The sequence below is a fragment of the Maylandia zebra genome, linkage group LG13 (assembly GCF_041146795.1).
Source record: "Maylandia zebra isolate NMK-2024a linkage group LG13, Mzebra_GT3a, whole genome shotgun sequence".
NCBI classification, from domain to species: Eukaryota; Metazoa; Chordata; class Actinopteri; order Cichliformes; family Cichlidae; genus Maylandia; species Maylandia zebra.
Genome location: NC_135179.1, coordinates 22,158,173 through 22,175,046, shown reverse-complemented (window position 1 = coordinate 22,175,046; position 16,874 = coordinate 22,158,173). Strand labels below are relative to the sequence as shown.

Sequence of the window (16,874 nt, the reverse complement as noted above, 5' to 3'; positions counted from 1 at the left end):
ATGGCATGAATGCCACTTCACAATGCACCGCTTCCTACATCCTGTATACGTGTTTGCTCTGATAACTTCCCAATCAGATGCTTTCTGTACCACCCAGGATGCCTCACCCACAAGCCAAACAACCAGTGTGTATACATGGCCAACTAAACCAACAAGTCAACCCAAATTACAGCTCACTCTTGCAACCGTGGCATGTAGTAGACATGTCTCTGTGGCACCGCACTTTAACAAGCAGTTACTAAACAGGAAATGTTGGGCTATGTTTCTCTGTTGTTTGACACAAGTGTGCCAACGGCATGAGTATGTATGCAGCACTGTGATTAACAGAATGTTTTCATAATGTCAAAACGTATCATATGAATAAACAAAGAGACAAAGAAAGACCAAATAGCATACAATACTCAAGGACGGCAACACACAGTTAAAACATGAATTCAAAAATAGTTGAAGTTAGGGTCTGGAAAAGTAGACAGATGTTCTGCTTTATGGGATATTTGTCTGAAGCAAAGGAGAAGGACAGCCCAGCAGTTCCAGGATCCCTTCATGCTGTTTTAGGAGGGCTAAACGCCTGTTAACCTCTGCTTTCCCTGACAAAGGACAGGCCTCCATTCCCAAACAAGCTGCGGATTTATACAAAAAAAACAACCCCCCCCAAAAAAAAAAATATTATGGCAATAAATGAAAGCAAGTCAATCAAGTGACGGCACATACAAGCTGTCTATTATTTCAATGGCTTTGTTACAACAACCACTTGTTATCATGCGCTGCAAAACATCAGAGCGACTAAGGACAAACTACACGAGCTGATCATACCACTGCAGCAAAATGTTTTGAAATCAATGAAAACAATGGCTCAGTCATGTCACGCTGACATGACATGAACCCTCACTCTGGAGCTCAGCCAGAGAATTTGGATGTTCGGACTCTGAGAACCACAGCGATCTGCTGTGTCACGAGATAATGGAGTCACATACTCAGCGGACCATAAAGACTCTGGCAGACAGTTTGCGGCACAGTATTAATTCCTCTAAACACACTGCTCAGTCCTTACCGTCCATCCCCACTTTAATCAAACCTCTTTATAATTATAGTTTACTACTTGGTTTATAGCAAGTGCTCATCTCTGGGAAATCAGTTTGAAATATCTGGGCACTTTAACTTATTGTTGCTGTAATTCTGTGTATATTTAATCCAAAATGTATAGTTTTGTTTGACTGAAAGCGTCCTAATATTACAGTATAACTACACTCCAACTCTTCTATCATTTCTGAAAAACACAGGGTAACCACCTTCATCTTCTCCAACTCATGCAGTCGCTCCTGCAGCTGCTCCTGCAGAGTTTCATTCTCACTGCTAAGCTGGGCGCTTCGCTCCTTGTGTGTACGCATGACTTCCTTGCACTTCTGCAGCAAGTTTTCTTGCCTCTTCACTCTCTTCTGCAGAGCCTCCATGAGTTTAGTTGGATCACTGTTGCCCTCTCCTGTCCAGAAATTAAAATTCACTGCTTAGAAAAAAAAAATTTGCTCACACAGTGTGACTCCTTACTACAGGCAACTAAATAACCATATATTTTAATAAATACACTTACCCTCAATGACTTCAGGCTCTACTTCGTTCTCCTTCAAAGGACTCTGTGTGGGAGAAGCAGAGACTTCAGCAGCTTCAGACTGAGGAACCTCTCCTTCAGGGGGCAGCGAGCCATCGGGGCCCACTTGGAGCCGTTTCTTCAACAGAGCAACCTTAGAGGAACAAAGATCAATAAATGAATCACAGTCCCTTTGGCAACTTGAGATAGATCTGTTATTGTTCCCCGCAATCGAACTCAGAGTTATAGTTATACAGATTCATTACTCCTGCCATGGAGGTTTTCTCCATTTGGCTGTTTGTTATCAAGACGACTAAAATTGTATGGACAAATCCGCATGATGTAGATATGCAGTCTCAAACAACTCTTGATTTTTACATGACTGTTTGTGCATTACATGGTTCTTTCAGCTTTTTGATTTCAGGTAACCTACTCATTTTCAAGGCAAGTGAAGCATTCCTGTTTGGTCTGAGAAACTTTTAAATACAAAACCTCTGCACTTCATTTGTCTCTGATTTTAAATAACGTCACATTTATTCAGAACTCAAGAACCATTTATACCAGAACATCACTGCAGTGATTATCATGCTTAAACTGAAAGGATTAATGTGAAATTATCATTAAAGCAGGTTTTAAAGTAAATTTTTTTAAAAGTTACATTTAAACTGGGTTTGGGTGTTTTGTTTTGTACGGTGTTTAAAATAAGCCATACTTATAAAGTTGCAATCCTAAACAGCAGAAAAGCTTTGGCTTATTTTCCCACCACCATCCACACACCTGTGTTTGTAGCACAGTGATCATCTGGTCTTTCTCCTCCAGCGCAGCATCAAACTCATCTTGCAGGTGTTTCTTGGCCTGTTGGTCCATCTGAAGCTCCTATACAGTAGATTATTCATTCATTTGTGCAGTTTATATTAATAAAAAAATGATTTTAATCTAAAGACACAAAAACATCCATAGCATATAGCCGTACCTCTCGTAGTTCCCCTATCCTGCGCAGTGCTTTATCTTGACTCTGACTGAGGATGGCCTGGGGAGAACAAAAATGTACGTTGGATCAGTTCAGATGTTATTCTCTTTTTCCAAAAAACATCCGATGAGAAAAATACTGACAAAAAAAAAAAAAAAAAAGGATGTAAAATGTACCTGCGTTTTCTCTTTTTCTCGCTGTACGGTACGGTACGCAGTAACCAGCTGCATGACAAAGATGTAAAGATGAGCAGGAGTTATATTCATGTACAGACTTTACACTTTACTCTTCAAGCATCCTGTCTGTTTTCTCACCTCCGAATACTTCCCCCTGTACTTCCCCAGGCTCCTCTCTACTCTAAGCATTCGGTGTAACAACTGCTCTTTGGACAGAGACTCTACACTTCCTGGTGGCTCCTCGGCCTCGCTCTCAATGTCCGAGGGTGGATCATATGCCGGGGCACTGGGGGACTCGTTTTCTCCCAAAGGAGTCAGGGATTCGCGTGATGAAGTTCGGACCAGGTTGTCTTTAGATGGAGAGCGAAACAGATTTTCCGCCCGACTGGCTCCGCTACGAATCAATGACTCCATTGAGGGCACTTTCAGCTGTAGTTTCTGGGTAAATGACTGTGGCTCCTCTTTCTGTTACAAACCAAAACAAAAAACATAAAGATCTCAAACTCATTAATGAATGTGCAAAAACACTGAAATAATCACATTGAAAAGATTAAAGAGGAGGCTTGGTAATACTCTTACATGAGGAGAAGTACTTCCATCCCCATTGATGCTGCCTCTGGGAGACCTCAATGCACCTTTAGAGGCACTCTAAAGACCAAAAAATAAAGATGAGATTATGAGGAAAAGGGCAGCTGTATCAGCGAACTTGTCCTGGGCCAGTTAGTCATCCACACCCAGCGTGGCTCTCCCTGATTACTCTGGAGGGAGCAATATTAGTATTGCTGGGAGCAATGCAGGGGCAATGGGTACCCTCATGCAACTTGGAAAAAACAGAGGGGTTAAATACACAAAAGAAGGCATCTCTACTGTAGAATAAACAAAAAGGGGTTAAGACAAAACTACAAACAGCCATGAGGTCAGAACAAATAGTTAAAAGTCAAGTAGGAGAGCTGCGTTTGAATTAAAGATGCTTGGCAGTGCTGTGTGCAGCTGCATTACAGGAGGACAACGTCACAACTGATGTGAGGGAACATTTAGCAGCTTAGTTGGTTTAGTTGATTTGTTAGAAGCAGCATCAAAGTGAGCAACTCTTCTCCTCCCTTGTCCAGCTCCAAGCTACTCCTTCCTGTGGATTACTTGTTTCCGCTTCATTTTCACAGCTAGTCATGTGAACGCTTGCTTTCAACCAAGCCTGTCAAGAGCTTCGTGACCACTACCACTAGATGTTTTTTTTAAGTGGATCTATTTAGTTATTGTACATGTGTGTGAAGAACAAGAAGAATTTGGGTATAAAGCAAAGAGTCAGCAAAAATAGTGGAAAAAAAAATGTCAGCATGTGAACAAACACAGCAGGCCTCAATCTTTTAAGAAATGTGACCTTCGCTAAAGTTTTACTGTCAAGACTTCAATGACATGCAAGGTGTCTGAGTGATTAGCAATAAAAAGGAACTTGTTTGTTTGTAAGACAACTCCATTAGCGCCTTTATATTTCGTCCTGTGTCCCTGTGCTCTTATTTCTCTGTTATTTCCCATCATCCCCAGATGGCCGCTCCTCGCCAAGACTGGTTTTGCTGGAGGTTAAAATAGAGTATTTATAGCATTACCTTTCACTATTATGCCCTTCATGCCTGCCTATTTTCAGTCATATAAAAAAAAAAAAAAATGGACAATGACTCATGGATAATTACTGCAGAACGGTACACCAAATGTAAACCTACCAAACCAGGGCACTTGAGTGCCTCTATTTCAGGACCACAAGATCAAACAAAATTCTCACAGGGACAAATCAGAAACCAAATTTAAAACAGATCATAGACCACAAAACGTGACTGAGAAGAGTTACTATCACCAACTCCACAAAGTACCATTTAAAATATAAAGAAAAATTATGACAGAAGCCTCCAGTCAACAGACAAACATTGCTAGCAGAACAAGTAAAAAAACAAAAACAAAAACAAAAAACAAATATAAAAAAATAAATAAATCTATGAAATGATTTCATGAGTAAATTTAAATATAATGAGATCCCAAAATCAAGACTATGTCACATCGCTAACATGTGAAAATGACTGTGATGGACATTTGTATCTGTGGCTTTAGCACATCAACACTCCTACAACTCTATACCAGGAATCTAATGATCCCTTCATGCAAATATCAAAGCAAAGGTTACATAAAAGAACGATGAAAAGGTCAAAGAGTAACTGCATCTTAATCAGTGTCATTAACCATACACATAATGAAGAGGCAACAGAATTTAAGGCTTCCCCTCTTTCCAAACTACAGATCATAAGCAGCATCTAGCAAGAGGTGAATCAGACAGATCAACCAAAGAAATCATTATGAGACGGTCAAGACATTGTTAATAAATTCTAAATATTCATGGGTCCACTTAAACACAGCCAAACCGCTGACAGATACCATCTCAGTTCAGTCTCTTGAGGTTCGTATTTTATTGCAGTTGAATTCATCAAACAGTTGCTTTCATTTGCATATTTTTCGTTTTGTTCTCCGATAACTGGCACAATAACACTACAAGTTGACTGGCAGTCATTCTGAAGCAGCTGTGCTGAAGTAATAAAGTCCTTGTTTTATAATCACTACATTATCTCACAATATCCACACAAATCCTGGTTAATGACAGCAGCTGGGGCGCGTACTGGGCTATGTTGGCATTTAAAATGAGCAAGCAGAGTTAAGAGACAATTAAACAATGTCTCTCAATTTTACTGACACATGACCCTCATACTGAGCTCCATTTACCTGCTACAAACCTAGTTACAAAGCAGACTTATGCAGTCTAGAAATTATTTTGAAGAGCTGTGTGTACAAATGTATGTATCTGAATACGGACGACCCATACGTTCTTACAATTGGTGCTTAGTATCTACTGACAATGTCAAAAAAAAATAGACCTTAACTTTAATAACAGTAATTAATAAGCAGTTACAAGCAATACCAACTTTCATTTGTCACATCAAATATATCTTAAATAAAGAAACAGCTATTTGGATGTGTTTGTTTACTTAGAGAGTTAGACAAAATCTTCAATTTTAATTTGTTAAAAACTTGTCCCATAAAGAAAAATCTCAACTCTCCAAATACACAGACTTTAGCGGAGACGGGACAAAGGCGATCAGGCAACATAACAGGATTTAAGGGTCTACAAGGGTCTCTAGGGCAAGCAGCAAAGATCACCTAAAGACAAATGGGCACTGTTCATTTCTTTGACACATCACAAACTGAAAGAAGGGACAACAAACAAACATGGGGCAGAACGCACAGAAGCTTCTATCCTACAGTGTAAACCACAACCTAGTAGATGCAAAATTAACCTACATATGAGATGCCTTCTTGCTACTAAATCCAAAGCAAACAGGAGACGGAGAGCAGGGAACAAGCTGTCCCTACTTGGGCAACAGTCCTCTACCGATTCCCCAAAGGCATGGAAGACGGGAGGAAGGAACGGGGCAAGAGGAGGAGGAAAAGAAGAAAGATGAAAGAGGCAGGAAGTGAGGACAAACTCACCACACTGGCTACCTGGGCCGTTTGGGGTCGTTTTGAATGGTCCAGAGCAAAGATAGTATACTCAGAGAGAAAAGCGGGCTCTGCTATCATCCCGGCCAGCACCTGACCCCCATCAGTGCAGTAACGGGACGAAAGGTGGGGAAAGGAGAGGAACACAGAGAGCAATGAGAAAAACAACAGCATGAGTGTGAAAAGGCCCTGAAGGAAGTGGCTGACCAGCCTGATGAGAGGAGGCTGGCGGAGAGAGAGAGAAAGACTGAGATGAATAAAAAAGAGAAAGCAGACAGTGAAACAGAGGGAGAGATACTACATAAGCTGGGAAAAAAAAAATCTGAAAAACTGAAAAACTGAAAAGCACTCAATCAACAGTAATGTTATGAGTAACAGTTTCACATCTCCTCATGTAATCTTCACAATTTTAACCAGGGCTAAATCTGCCTTCAGTCATGAAACAATGCTTTCAGAGATGTCAAAGTGTTAATGATTCGTGAGGTGAAGAAAAGATGCTGTGATGCTACACGAAGCTTCTACGCTGAGGCTGCCGAGCCACTTAACAGCAACACATGTGTGCTTCCAAAGGCACAAGTGGGGAGAGTAGTGCATAGAAACCTGACCAAAAGGGACGGTGCCACTACTCCAGTGAGCGTTCTGCAGTGTTGAAATGAAGGAAAAAGTGATTAAGATATATTTTTATCTGAAAAACAACGAAGACTGTAAACATCCATATCTAATCTCAACAGATGTAATAACAACATGTTGCATCATCAGTTGTAGAGTCACTGCCATTAAACCTATGCTTATCTACCTCTTTCTAATAGAGCATAGTCCTGCATTGAATTGACTTGTCAGTATCTATTGAGGCAAAATATGGCAACTAGTCACAGGAGACACAAAAAAACACTGAGGAGGATACATCAATTATTCATAGACATGCTGAAACACTGTCTGCTCTACACCATTAAAACGCCCTTTCCATTGTCTCTAAAGAAGGAGCTGCTCATTTGGTGGAACAGGGTCTTTTAAAAATGTAACAATAATAATGATAATAACAATAATAATAAGTGACTTCAGACACTTAAAATACCATACGAATGGAATCCAAGTGCTGACTGCTCTGCAACATTAATGACCACAGTGTAAGCCTGGCTCATATGTTCCCATCTGGTGTTGGCTATTGTATGCACTGCAATATGTTTATGAGTCCAGGGTTCAATATGTCTAGATTGTTGGATTACTTTAAATAATTGGATCAAAGAAGTTTGCTAGTGACAACCAGAAGATTCTGAAAACCAACAGCACTAAGTGTTCACTTGTATGTTATAAAGCAGACATTATGCATAAACAAAGCATACAAAGCACATTTTTAAAGCCTAAGAGAAACAATCATTAGAATGTAAGCTGGGGAGGGACTTGGAAACCTCTGCAGGCTGTGGTCTGAACACAAGTATACATACATAAATAAAGATATGAATCACAGGCTGACACCATGCTCACCTCTCTGTCGCTGGGAGAAGGTGTGCCATCACTAAATGGGGGAGTTTGGCTGTTACGTCGGTCTCCACTGCTGATCTGTAAAATAAATAAGTAATAAGGAAAAAGAAGTAATAATAATAGTAATAAATTAATTGAAAAAAACATAGTCATAACAATAATATTGATTTTGTTGCCTGGCAGTAAATCAAACTTTAATACAGATGCTTGCTGGGTGTAAGTTCTCTTGTTACTGGATTTCACCTTTTGTATGCCTTCACCTTTGAGCCAAACTCAGTCTAAGATTGTGGTTTTACAGAAAGTCAGTGGGAATCATAAACTGCACACAAGCTCTGAATAACAAATGTAAATTTGTTCCTCAAAAACAGCCAATCTGCATAAGAACCAAGCCAATTCGAACAAGGTAATTTATCTATCCATCTTCCAAAGGGTTGCTGGATCTGCATATTGTATGCCAGATGCAGCCCTCTCATTTATCTGGATAGGGAACAAGCCCTAGCTTGTGAGCCCCGGAGTCTGGGTTTGGATCTCCTCCCAGAACTGAACTGGGGATCTTTTGCATGTAAGGCAAACAGAGAAATGCAGCGAAAATATCTACATTAACTTGGAACTGAACTATGATGGACCTCCAAACTATGACACATACCTTCAGTCCTTCACATATATTTAGGAGAGCTTAAAGAAACTTGCAGTTTCATATTTCAAAGAACATTTCGCATTTTTTAACAGAAGAGGAAAGCAAGGGATCTGATGAGGTTTCTAGCGCTTTTCCAATGACAAACTTCCAACTCGAAATCTGTGTGCTACTTCTGTATTGTTTTTAATAGAGGCGCCTGGGAGTAGTAGGATTTGCAAGGGTCAAATATAGCTTCCAGCTGACATCCACTGGCAGCTAATGCAAGAAGCATTAACTCAGACACGCCCATGTTGTCACTGGCGAGTATAAAAATGCGGGCTGGCATTTTGGCTACAAACAAATTGATGATTAGCTGTATGAAGTGAGACTTTTCTTCTACTCGGACAACGGGATTTACCAGTTCCAGCTGTTCCAACCGCTGACAGCTAAGTTAAGCTGCTAACTTAAGGACTTAGCACGGTGCTAATGTTTGCAAGACAGTAAAGGGACGAACTGACAATTCAAGTTAGCTTATTAAGCTGTCAGCTTGAGTTATCTTAATGAGAAATAACTAGACAACCACTTCCAAACCGTGAAGTCTTTGCAACAGACGTTAACTTAGCTAGTTAGCTCCGAGCACCACAACAACTAACCTGGGCCTGCTGAGGTGACTGCGCATTCCTCTGCGGAGACTGCTCCTCGTTTAGCTTCTGCTTGAGTTTTTTAAACATCTTGTCACGCCGATATAAACTGGTGACCAAGTGTCGACTTTCCGGCGGAGAGTTTTTTTGTTTTTATTCAGCCTATCATCCAGTACTCAGGGGCAGACTTCCTTGTTCGCTTCTAATTTTCTGCAGGTAGGCCTATCTGCGCATGTGCGGCCAACGTGGAGGAAATCTGAAACGTCAGACTTAAAGGGCCAGTCTGGGCTCAGTTAGCTACAGCGCCCCCTTAGATAGCAGCGTGCTTGGGATATATTACAGTTGAAATGAGAAGACAGTTTAACACATGTGGTATACAGAAGCACATACAAAACAACAACAACAAAAACACAACACAAGGAATCCTCACAAAGAGGGATAAAAACAAACAAACAAATAAGGCCGTATTTTAAAAATTACATTCCAAGATAGATGCAATAAACTCAGTCCTGCAATGTCAAATGCAATGTCAAAAAGGAACAATAACTTTAAGTCTAATAAGTATTTTATAGTACTCATATATTTACTAACTCATTCTTAAAAACAGAAAATAAAATTCAGAAACACCAAATTTGCATTTGTGGATGTGGTATTTTGCATCACTTCCTTAAAACACTGAATGAAAAATATACATGAATGAATTTAAAGATCTTTGTATGAGGAAAACAGATGGGAAACATCTTTATCTGAATTTCTTTTTTTAATGATAGACTGGTGATTTGTCCAGGGTGTACCCTGCCTCTCACTCTATGACAGCAGGGATAGGCAACAGCCACCCCACAACCAAGCGCAAAAGAAAGGATGGATGGACGAAATATTAACAAAATGTAGAAAGTGAAATCTATTTTCCTAAGTCTCTTCTTGAGCTCCATGTTAAATCTAGACTTAAATTTAAAATCCTTCTCCTCACATGCATGGTCCTTGGTTTAAAGATCTCATAGACCTCATTGCATGTCCTACTCTTCACTCCAAGTTTGCAGGTTTAGTTGTGGGTCCTGAAATTTCCAATGGGAGACAGAGTCTTCTGCTATCAGGCTCCTCTTCTGCGAAAGGAGCTCCCAGTTTGGGTTCAGGGCAGAGACACGCTGGCTATTAAAAGCTGTAACCTGTCAAAAGGTGCAGATAAATACAAAATCACAGTTTGGACTCAAGAGGGCACTCTTTAAGCATGTTTTACTGTGATTTTCCTTCAGGCCAATTGAAAACACAACTAACAAGACTTACATAAGATTTCGTCCTTTATGTTCTATCAGGTTTTCCGGCTGGTAGTATTTTGTCTCTGCTAGGAGAAGTTTAATTACTTTCCCTTTAATCTTTGGCAGCATACCTAAAAGTGAATGTCACAGCGGGGGAAAGCTGGAGCGTTACACATTGTTGCCAACATAGCTGCTTCTTGTGTTGTAATTAATGTCTTTGTGCTGCAGCAGCTGAAGCAGAGCCAGTTTTACCAGTGCAGTGCTGCTGAACCGAGCACAGAGGTCCGTACAATTGCCAGAGGATGACCTCTAACACAGCGGTTCTTTTGTCGGTGTGGCAGCGGCACTGAGCTGAAATGAGTTTTCTGTAGCAGTCTTTTCAAAATTTAATGCCTTCAATAACACAGACAAACATGACACCCTCAAAATGCTACCAGTGTTTTAAATTTATAAAATTTAAAGTATTTATTTTATATAAACCCATTCTAAGATCACCATGATTTACAACTAATAGCCTGCAGGTTAGCATCTGTCTTCCCAGTTGGAACAAGGCACACGAGAGGCATACAGTGAGCAACACAAACAGATGAACAACAGCTCAAATTTATTATTTATATGGTTCTCTGATTAGGTCACTCTTCTTCTGGGGTTGGTATTAATCTTAAAACTATGCATATCTAAAAAAGACACTGTATGTTTGCTCTTAATCTGAGTCATAATGTCTTGGGTAATGTAAACTGTAACAGACACTGAACCTGCTAGAAAAAAGTCTCACCATAGGCGTGAGTCATGGTTTAAATGTGTGGCGTTTTCCGTCTGTAGGGAACCGGCCTTGTGCAAATACCTGAAGAAAAAAAAGCATTTCTGAGTCAGACTTTGCTGTCTGCTGGAGAAAAAATGGAATTCGTTTAAGATCCAAAAGACTTTAAAATGAAAATGTGGCTGTGATTTGCATTTTTTCTGCATTCTTACTCTAATGCTTACGCGGGGCTTTTGATCTATGACGGGTGAGTAGAACGGTGGGTGGTTAAGACAGAGATGCAGCCCCTCTGTTCCATGTGGTGGTTAATGCTTTACCCCGAGGCGTGCGGCAGAGAGCACATGAACTCAAAACAAGAAGACTGGCTGTTGCAGATCTGCTAGCAATTTTGATTTGGACCACATGTTTGCATTTCTAGAATAGCTTAAGGCAAAAAGAAAACTCTTCTACAAGGCTGTGACAAAAAACTACAAATTTTACCCTTTGGTTAAATGTCAGCTCCTCGGTGCTATGACTGTTGATAAGTGTAGGGCAACAGTGTAACATTTACCTGAAAGCTATAGGGGAAAAAGATGATCTCTGCTGATTTAATGTACAATTTTATCCCCTTTGACTTTAAAAAGCTGTTTAAATAAAGTCATGTTTAAGGGAAAAATTTCTTTTTGATGGGCTCCAGAGATGATCTGACATTTAACATGCTCTTATCATATAAATCTTCCAAAACAATAAAAACCATTTATATCTGAAAATAAGAGGAGGTGATAAAATGGAAATGGTTATAGACACATTTTATAGGAATATCACCTTTTAGCTGGAACTAAAGCCACGCAAGGCCTGTAGGGGAAGAGGGCACGCCTTAGATTCACTGCAGATGACACGGTGGCCTTAGAAAAAAGATTTATGAGAAGAGGAATACTAAAAATCCCCTGTGGAGTTACGGCATCCAATAAAAAACGTAAGCTTCTGGCAGCGCTGGTGAACAATGAGAATCACCGTGACTTTACAGAAATGCTGAGCAGACTTAGTGCTTGAAAATCTGTAAGAGTAGCATTATGAGCTTTATAACTCTAATGTAAACTTCCAAGAGATGGTAGAGGTACAAGGTTATAGCATGAGAATATATTTTGTCATGGCATAAGTTTAAAACTTTTAGAAGCTGGCAGGCTTTAACAATGCAGGCGATTGTAAAAAAGTTGTGCTCAAATGTAAATGTACATGGGCCCAAACTTTCCTCAGACTTACACATAAACATATTTATTTCTCTGGAGGGATCCACACTGATTAAGAATTAATACAGTTCACCTCTGATGCTTGTAACACCTCCTACCTCCCACCCAAATATAAATCTTCACAATTCACACCAAATCCCAGCAGTACAAGTTTTTTTTGACACGCTGATGTCGTCTCTGATTCTGATGCCACTCTGATATTTTCCTCATCACTTCTCTTTTTTAACAACAACAAAAAAAAAAATCCACCAAGTAGAAAATTTAGTAAACCACTGCTTTGCTCTGCAAGGGGTAAAAATCAGGCTACGGGTGTGTTCAAATACATCAAATCCCCACCAGAATCTAAATGATTATCATTGTTATTCAACCCGCCAGTGCTACATGACTTGTTTCTCAGAGTTTGTGTGTAAAAACTGTTGTTTGACAATTTCAGTTTACAGAAAGAAACAAATTTACAAGAAGAAGTAGATAATGATGACTGTTTTAGTCAAACAATGATAGAATCACTTGTGTATATGTAACTGAGTGCGAAGATGGTTTATTTATATTATAATTCTAGCCTTAAAATAATCAGTCCTTTCATTAAAGGTTGAGTTAAAACTGTTTTCTATGCACTGACTGATGATTGAGGGTTGCTACACTAAGCAGCTCTAACCAACCAATTCCATCTCCCGTGGTGTCATCACCTGACTGTTTAGTATCCATGATTCACGTTGCAGGGAGGTGTCCCAGCATTGAGAGACTTTTCCAAAAGCAGTTTCTGGGCATGTGCATGTCACTGGCATGAAGATAAGCATTACACAGTCATCAGTTTTCGTGCCCAGTTCACCATCGATGCATGAAAATCTGCAAACCTTTTCATGAGATGTTGACCCAATGAAGGTGTGTTAAAGGCAGGCACCAAAATCAGCACTAACAACCTAAAAATATTAAAAAGCTCTTATTTTGCGAATGTTCTACGATTATATGCATTTAAACATTCTACACGGACATACAGTGCATATATTTATTCACGTTATAATAATGATCCCATTTATACACATGCATAGATTTGATTGTGAGTATGTGAATGGGAATTCTGAAAAGGGATCCCTCAGTTTTCTTCATTGTATTAGTTTTGCTTTAGCGAAGGTCGGATCCACAAGATGGAGCTACCCCTGCATGGCAACACACCCACCTTTCTTAGCGCAGGATAAGGTTTTGTGTGGGAAGAATAGTGAGAGACACTGCAGCTCTGTCAGTCTCATTGGACAGCCCATGATGATTAACTGGAGTCTGAAAAGACGGCTTATTAACTGTCCTGGGAGCGAACAATAACAGAGTGCGCTAAAATGACACAGAGCCTCACTTTTAGAAAAGTCACACTATACCACATCAATTAAAAAAGCCTAAAACAGAGTATTTATTGTACTCTTGCTTGCTTACTGACTTACCAGCTGCTGTCACCCATCTGTCTGAGTGAGTGCTCAGTGAAAGAGGCTGGTATTCAATTTATTTAACCAAATTTCATATATTTCAGTGGAATGCAGTCAGATCACTTAACAACATTTTATTAGCTAATTAAGGATGTGCATTTCTGTTCCCTTTTAGTAAAGTAAATGCTGGCAAATTTGTGCTGGGAGTGGGTATTTATGTTAATCAGATATTTTTAATTTGCATCATCTCTTAAAACAGCAGATGTTCACATTTGTTTATAAATTAATGTCACCTTGCAGTCACTAAAAGCTGAATGTGACTTATCATACCATGTAGCTCTGTTCCACCTAGCTGACGAGTGATGTCAGTGCTATAAGTTGAACAGTTTTCACAGCAGACATTGTGAAAAAGAAAAAGCCCAGGTGATAGATGTGCTTTCCTCTACTGTGCTGGAATAACTGTAATTCACGCACCTTTCTCTGGTTTCCCACAGTGTGTGTTTTGTAGGTTTCTTCCTGTAAAAAGGGAGTTTTTCCTTCCCACTGTCGCCAACTACTTGCTTATAGGGAGTCATCTGAGTAGGATTTTCTCTGTATTTTTGTGTTATTTCCTTACAATAAAGCACCTTGAGGCGACTGTATGAATAAAATGACACTAGATAAATAAAATTAAATTGAGCTGAATAATTTGTTATATGTGTCATTAAAACTGGAGCCTTGCTGTGGCTAAACAGCAGGAAACTGTCTTTACTGTTTCACGAGGAACAAGTTTGCCCGTCTGTGCGGTTTAAGATTTACGTGGGCTTGCCCCTAAGTATCTGTTAGAGATGTTATAGCATCATACTTCATGTCAAATAGCTGGGTCAGCTTATCAGCAGCTGTTAATAGTGCCAAGCACCAGACTGTCCTCTACTGCCAGTTGGTCCTTTGAACCCTTTGAATAGCATCGAATAGCAGATCTGGTTTTCTGCTTTAATAACAGTTATCAAATCTCAAATCTGTCATAAAACATATTTCCTCTTTAGCCTTTTCAGTTTAGTGTTATTCTTTGAACAGCATTGGTTGTTTTTATAACTATGTTTTCATTTTGCTTTTAATTATGCTTTATGTTTTTCTCATTTTGTTATCTCACTGTTTTGTAATTTCATTTTTCCTAATTGTTTTATTGATTGTTGTGAAGCACTTCAGTCAGCGTTTGTTGTGCCATCAAAATCAATGTGACTTGACTCTTTTATATAGGACACACGCAGTCTGACCAATACTACTGACACACTCTTCACTTCAAAATTGCTGCTAAAGAAGGCCAATGCTTCTCAACAGTTTGATGGGTTGTACGTGTTCAATAATTCAGATTGTTTTCAAAATGAATGCTTTCGGTTTTTTGCAAGGTGCTTAATAATTAAGGTAATCCCCCCAAAGACCACAGAAATGCTTTATGGCTAATAATTAATGTCAAATATATTGTGCTACACATGTGTGTGTTTGTTTTGGTGGGTTTTTTCTTAGAAAGGTAATAGAAAACACAGAAAAATCAGTGCTTTGGCCTTTTATGCCCACATGAAAGATATTCTGAGGCACTAAAAATTTGAGCTTTTGAAAAACTTTGAGGCTGAAGAGTTTCAAAAACTCCATTTTTGTGTTTATGTGTAAACAAATAAAACAAAGGTTGTCTGTAGCACTGTCAAAGGTATGCATCTTTCTCTTTTTTTCAATGTCATTGTATGTTATTGTTATTCTCAGGCTTGGTTGGCTCACATGTCCATTCAGTTAAGGCTATAACAACACCTGTTGCCTTGGCGTGCTCTTTACGGGACCATAGATATTTAGTTTGTATATTCATGTGGTGGCAAATATTTTTCAAAACAGAACGCCCGTGAAGAGAAAAGTGGTAAATCCCCATTTTAAGAAATAGGCAAGTATGTGTGGCTGCAGACTTGTTCTTCATCAGCTTCGAATCTTTCATTTGAATTTTTTTTCCCTTTTCTCCAGTTGTTTGTTCCTCATGTATGACCTTTTGCTGTAGTTTGAACTTTGCCTTTTTGACTATTTGCTCTCATTGACAGCTCCCTCATGCATGAGCTCTACCTGGATAAAAGGATTTTGAATTTTGGTCTCTCTGCCTTCTCTGTGCTGTTGGTTTTGGTCTTCTGTGTCTTTTACATGAGTACGTGTATTTTCACCTAGACCGGAAATCAGTTGAATCTTTGATTAAATTTAAGTGTGAAAACATTGATTCAAAAGGTACAATACATGCCACCACCATCAGTTCTCCTTCCTTTAATCAAAGCTTGCATAACACAGCATAGGCAAGACAATGGCTGCAATGTGTCTGGCATTGGAAACCTCCTTCAGATGAGAACAGTAGGTCTGTTCAGCTATATATAAAGGCGGTCAGGGATGGAAGTTTAGCTTCTAGTCTCAAGCTTTTAAACCCCAGGGTATTCACAATATTTGTAAGTGGTTGGTGTAAAAATTTAGGGCTCCAGTTTCAGAAATCACCTACAAATACAAATGAATAACCATTTTCCATCAAATGTAACATTCAAGAGAGTCAAGACTGCATACTTAAAGAGTGTGCTGGGAAAACAATTCTCAGTGATTTATTAGTATATGAGTTTCTATTGATCCAGTAAAATAGATATGGATGAATTTGCTTCTGACCGCCCCTTTTGTTTATTACACCCCTAAAACTTCCAGATGACCATCTCAGTTTGAGCATGCTTATTACATAATTCAAACATCTGGAGACCTTTGGCTTGCCCATAAAAATAAAAAAAGAAACTTTCCTTTTTTAAATATGCTTTCAGTTTTGCTGATCTCCTCATCCACATCATCTTCAAGGTATCAGAACTGTTGTGGCTGCTATTTTTGACTGCTTCACAAAAGTCCTGTTCTTCCCACTGACCCTGTGTGATTTCAGCACTTGCACAGATACCAAACATCATTTTCTGATTTAAAAACATCGGAACTGTGTGGAGGCTCACAGTTGAGTTCATGGCTTTGATCACCAACGATTACTGAGCAGTTTGATTATTAGTCGATGGGGAGCTGGAGCCTGCGGTACTCCCATGGTGAGATTTGGGGTAAAGTTATCAGTGGAATTCAATCCAGCCCAGTTTTATTTGTAATACATCAGTTCAAACAGTCAAACAGTCATCTTAAAAATCTTAAAATGCCACCAAACATCAGAAAGTACCAAACACGGCA

The 16,874-nt window shown here is 39.3% G+C and overlaps 1 protein-coding gene across 3 annotated transcripts in view; it reads right to left on the bottom strand.

Annotated features, from left to right (window-relative positions):
• Window positions 1–9,233, bottom strand: part of golga4 (golgin A4) — a 22,514-nt gene extending 13,281 nt beyond the window's left edge. Inside the window, exons 1-10 of one of the 3 annotated variants that reach the window (XM_004556044.4) lie at window positions 9,020–9,233; window positions 7,754–7,828; window positions 6,260–6,361; window positions 3,311–3,379; window positions 2,870–3,196; window positions 2,732–2,779; window positions 2,559–2,615; window positions 2,363–2,461; window positions 1,589–1,739; window positions 1,290–1,480 (exon numbers count right to left, since the gene is read on the bottom strand). In XM_004556044.4, the coding sequence (XP_004556101.2) occupies window positions 1,290–1,480; window positions 1,589–1,739; window positions 2,363–2,461; window positions 2,559–2,615; window positions 2,732–2,779; window positions 2,870–3,196; window positions 3,311–3,379; window positions 6,260–6,361; window positions 7,754–7,828; window positions 9,020–9,097 (1,197 nt within the window). In that variant the 5' untranslated portion in view covers window positions 9,098–9,233. Of the gene's footprint in view, window positions 1–1,289; window positions 1,481–1,588; window positions 1,740–2,362; window positions 2,462–2,558; window positions 2,616–2,731; window positions 2,780–2,869; window positions 3,197–3,310; window positions 3,380–6,259; window positions 6,908–7,753; window positions 7,829–9,019 lie in introns of those variants that run through there. The other 2 variants (XM_004556045.4, XM_076891790.1) reach the window with 2 other exon arrangements.
• Between the last annotated feature and the right edge of the window lie 7,641 nt (window positions 9,234–16,874).